Consider the following 5,019-nt stretch of genomic DNA (forward strand, 5'->3'; position numbering starts at 1 on the left):
AAAAGGGAACCCTCATTCGCTGCTGGTGAATGTAGAATGGTACACCCACTATGGAAAATAATCTGGCGGTTCCTCAAAAAATTAAAACTAGAGTTACCATATGACCCAGCAATTCCTCTTCTGGATATCTACCTGAGAAACTAAAAAATATTTATTCTCAAAGAATGCATGCACCCCTATGCTTATTGCAGCATTATTTATGGTGGGCAAGACATGGAGACAACCAAAGTGTCCTTCAATAGAGGACTGGATAAAGAAGAAAGATGTAGTACATATATACAATGGAATACTACTCAGCTATAAGAAATAATGAAATACTGCCATTTGTGACAGCATGGATGGACCTTGAGAATACTGTGCTAAGCAAAATAAGCTAGCCAGAGAAAGCTAAGAACAATATGATTGCACTCATATGTGGGATATAAAACTGAAACTCATAGGCACAGACAATCGTATGGTGGTTACCAGATTGAAGGGAAAGGGGTGGTTGGAGGGGAGTTAAGGGGGGCCAAATATTTGGTGACAGAAGATGATTTGCCTTTGGGTGGTGGATACATAAGGCAATATACAGATCACGTATCATAGAAATGTACACTTGTATCATCAAACCTATATGTTCCTATTAACTTGTCACCCCCATAAATTTAATGGAAAAAAAAAGAAAAAGAAAAGAAAAATGGGATGGTGGTAAGTGAACCAAACCTGCTGGGTTGTTATGAGTTTCAATGTGAAAATCTTTAGGAACATCTGACTCTTAGGAATTTTTAAATAAACATAATAATTGTTCTGCTAAAAGTTATAAATTAATGGAGATATTTGTACTTCCTCTCCTATGAATCAAATGTTTTTTTACATAGTCATTGAGGAGGAGTATAGGAGTGTACACTTTAGGAGTTATGCATACAGCATCTCATTTGATCTTTACAACCAATCATGAAATGCGTATAATTTAAGTTTTCATACAAGAAAACTGAGGCTGTGGGGAGGTTAATTTTTTGCAGGTAACATAGCTAGTAATTGGACAAATCAAAGCGGTTTGTTCACCACTGCATTAACTACATTTATTTGCTGGATGATGAACAAATATGTGCAAATAACCACACCAGTGGGCACTCAAATAATGCGGGATTTAGAGTAACTGACACCAGGACACGTCAGGTGATCCACACTGGCACAATTCCCAGCTCTTTACCACCCATCCCTTGTTTCCAGAAAGGTCAGAGGAAGCGGGAGAGACCTCTGATCGCTTAGAACTCTGACGGTATCCCAGGAAGTAGCGCCGCTGAGCCACAAAGGCGGCTACCTAGGGACCACCCACGACAAAAACAAGGGCGGTGTCTCCCCGGAGGCCAGTGCGCAGCCGCAGAGCTGGACCCGCCCATCGCTCCGCCCCCGGGAGAGTCGGAAACACGATGGAGGAGTACCATCGCCACTGCGAGGAGGTATCGCCACTCTGCCGCCTTAGAGCGACCCCAGCCCCCTCCTGCCTCAGCGCGTGGCTCTCTGCCGTGTGCTCTCCCGGCCCCCCGGAGGCCCGGAGAATTGGGTCTTCTCCGCCAGGCCAGGGGTTCACCCCTCCCGTCTCCCTTCCCCCACACCGAGGCCTGGAGGGTGGGCTGAGAGGCCTGGGTGACCAGGGCAGTCAGTAGCGATTGGGGTTGGCAGTGGGGCAGGGTCGAGGGGTGGAAAGCCTGACTCGGGATGCGTGAGGTGGGGGTGGGTTGCAGGGCACCGCCATCTGCAGGGACAGACTTTTCAAACTCTCTGTCCCTTGGCGTCCCCAAAGTAGGTGCCGCCGCCATGCAAGAGAGGCCCTAGTTGCCGAGCCACTCCAGCTCCCTGTCGCTCTGTCCTGGGTGCCTGAAAGAAGGTGCTTCATGGATTAAGAACCATTATTTACTGACTCAGACTTCCTGAAACCCCACCAGAACCCCATGGTGTCCGTTATTTTCCTGTTACTGGTGGCAGCTCTGACTTTCATGGTGGCTTGCCCAAAGTTAAAACTGCAAGGAATGCCAGATGCTCCAATTTGAATCCAGGCCTGGACCTCCCAACAGCTCTTGCTTCACTTTAACCAAGACAGGCCTGCAAGTGCAGAAGAGACAAAGATATTTTCTGTCTCACAGAAAATACAGCCACAGTTGAATGGTGTGATGAAAAAAAAAGTAGGCGCATAGTGGAGGGGCAGCATAAAATAATATATTATAACCCCCCGGAAGGGACTTCTGGTTTATCCATCGTTAGGATGTGGGCTCCTATAAAAGCTAAAACTACATTTAAATTAATTAGTTATGTGATGCAGTTAGCAAACATACTTACAGATTAGTGCTAAATTATTATTTTAGAAATTGAGCCACAAACAATTTCACTCTCAGGCATATACCCCAGCAAGTGCTACTCTGACTCTTAAGAGGCTTCTGTATGGCAGTACATCCTAAATACTTATATTTAAAAAGAAATGAAATTACATGTTACCATGACCATACCATACATCCGATTATGTATTTGTGATCTTCCAAATCAAAGTGGAATGGCCACCCTTTAATTTGTAGACCACTTTCAAAAATAGATGAGGACCTTATTTTAAGGTGAAATGAACATTTTAATAGGGTAAAAATATGTGGGCTGTTTTTATAATATTCCTAATAACTTAGGGTATTTTTATTCCTTTATTGGTGAAGTCTGTGGTATAACTGAGTTGAAAATACTTTACATCTATATTCAAAATGATGTCTATTTTCAGAATTTACCTGTTTTTTAAACCATTTTTGAATTGTATAGTGGGATTTGCAAAAATGCTGATGTCAGAAAGCTTCTCCATGGATTAACCTGAAGTATTTTGGTGTAGATTTCAATCTTATCACATAACCTAGTTCTCTACTATGGGAGACAGACATTTGGATGTCATTTATAGTTGCTTTTAACTCAGGAGTCAATCAAGTCACTTTAAAGGAAAGACTAAGTTGCCAGACCTATTATATAGTATTAAAGGGTCATTAATTGACAATGGTCAAGTATTTTCATAATCCTTAATTCAGGAAAGCCATATTTTTGCCTACCATAAGTTAAAAACAAAATTAATCTATTAAGCACTCTGTTCTCATGGACCACCTCATTCTCCCTTCACTGCAGCCATCTCCTGTATACTGATGACACATCTTTATATCCACCTCCTGCTATTTCCTGCACTCTCCAGTGCAATGATTCTCAATCTAGGGTGTTCATCAGAACCACTAGTAAAGCACTTTTAAAAAATGTAGTTGCCCAGATTCTGACCTAGACCAAATGAATCAAAATCTCCAGGAAGGTAGGTGGGAAAAGCAATCTATAATATTAAGTGTTTGAGGTAGGATTAGTAGCCTCAGTAGACTGGATTCCCCTTATATTCACTAACACTTGTCTAAGCCAGCCTAGGAGATTCTGTTTACCACAAATAAGATGAAGTCTGTGTTACAAGCAGCTTTGTCTTTTATTTTCCCCATTTAGGTTGGTTTCAATGTGGATGAAGCCCACAACCTTGTTAAAGAGGTAAGTTATACATCTTGTTCATTTTGAGGGCTGCTACATTGATTGCAATTTTAAAAAGCTGTGTTTTGACTTTCAGTACAAAGTTAGAAACCTTAATATTAAAACAAGATTTTTTTTTTTACTTTTCTTTTTTTAATATATATGTTTTATTGATTTTTTACAGAGAGGAAGGGAGAGGGATAGAGAGCTAGAAACATCGATCAGCTGCCTCCTGCACACTCCCTACGGAGGATGTGCCCGCAACCAAGGTACATGTCCTTGACCGGAATGGAACCTGGGACCCTGCAGTCCACCAGCCGACGCTCTATCCACTGAGCCAAACCAGTTAGGGCTAAAACAAGATTTTTAATATTTGTTCACTAACTCTTCACAGGAGTGCTCCTATGTTTGTTTGTTTTTTAATCCACCTACTCTCCCTAGACTGCTTTTCCTTCATGGGAAACTAAGAGCACTCATTTTTCTTTCAAGTTATCTTAACAACAGGAAAACATCATTGGGCTCTGGACCCCCTGTAAATAGCTATTAAGATTTAGACTTCTTAATTAGCATTAACCAGGAGGCCCACTAGATAATGAGGTCCTTAACCTGTCTATTCCCAGGGCCAAACTGAGAAAGTGGACACATAGCAGGCACCTGTAACTCACTTTTTCTTTGAGAATTTATGTGGGGGAAATTCTATTATTGACAACAGATAAAATGTATGTATATCACTGATAAGTGAGTGGTTCTAAGACTTCAGAGGGAATTAGCATAGAGGCTCAGAGTAAGAAAGTTTAAATTATTTGTATTACTTAACTCCTTCTTGCAAGTACTTAAGTAAAACCAGTGCTCTAAAATGCACCTACCTAGCCACCACCAAGTATGTGTATGCCAGTTTAAGAAGCATGGTTTTTCCGGTTTGGCTCAGTGGATGGAGCGTCGGCCTGAATACCTGCTGAAACTATCGAGAAAGTACTGAAATGTTTTAAAATAGTGCACTCTCACTCTCTCAAGTCTTTCCAATGCCAGAGCAGGGTAGAGGATAGACATGGAGCTGAAAGTTACCTGGAGCAAACCTGAGATTTGTTTGAAGTCTCTTATTTCATATAAAAACTTCAAGTGAAGCCTGCTTTTGACTCCATAATATATCAGAGTTTGTTTTTTATTTAAAACTAGTAGCCCATCGCTGATTCCGCAGGAGGCAGGCCCGCCGTCTCCTCTCTGGGCCTGCACTCAGCTGTGGAGGCTGCGGGCCGGCCCCCCTGTCCATGCCTGTGTCCACTCCGGCTCCGGGGGAACTTCCTGAGCCAGGGTACGGCGGCTCCCAGGCCCTGTCACTGTCTCCATCTCTACTCCGGGCCTCACCTGCGCCGGAAACCTCCTTCTGTCTGGTCATGACCCCTTATGGTGTCCTGGCCTAATTTGCATATTTCCTCTTTATATATTAAGATTGCTGCCATGACACTATATTTGGCTCTGATTCCTGCCAGAAGGGACAGAAATAGTGGCCTG

At 42.6% G+C, this 5,019-nt stretch overlaps 1 protein-coding gene across 1 annotated transcript in view; it reads left to right on the forward strand.

Annotated features, from left to right (window-relative positions):
• The first annotated feature begins 1,356 nt into the window (after window positions 1-1,356).
• Window positions 1,357-5,019, forward strand: part of DYNLT3 (dynein, light chain, Tctex-type 3) — a 14,905-nt gene continuing 11,242 nt past the window's right edge. The window contains exons 1-2 of the mRNA XM_006756289.2: window positions 1,357-1,442; window positions 3,487-3,528. Coding sequence (XP_006756352.1) covers window positions 1,413-1,442; window positions 3,487-3,528 — 72 coding nt within the window. The 5' untranslated portion in view covers window positions 1,357-1,412. The remainder of the gene's footprint in view (window positions 1,443-3,486; window positions 3,529-5,019) is intronic.

The sequence above is a fragment of the Myotis davidii genome, unplaced genomic scaffold, assembly GCF_000327345.1.
Source record: "Myotis davidii unplaced genomic scaffold, ASM32734v1 scaffold2454, whole genome shotgun sequence".
Lineage (NCBI taxonomy): Eukaryota > Metazoa > Chordata > Mammalia > Chiroptera > Vespertilionidae > Myotis > Myotis davidii.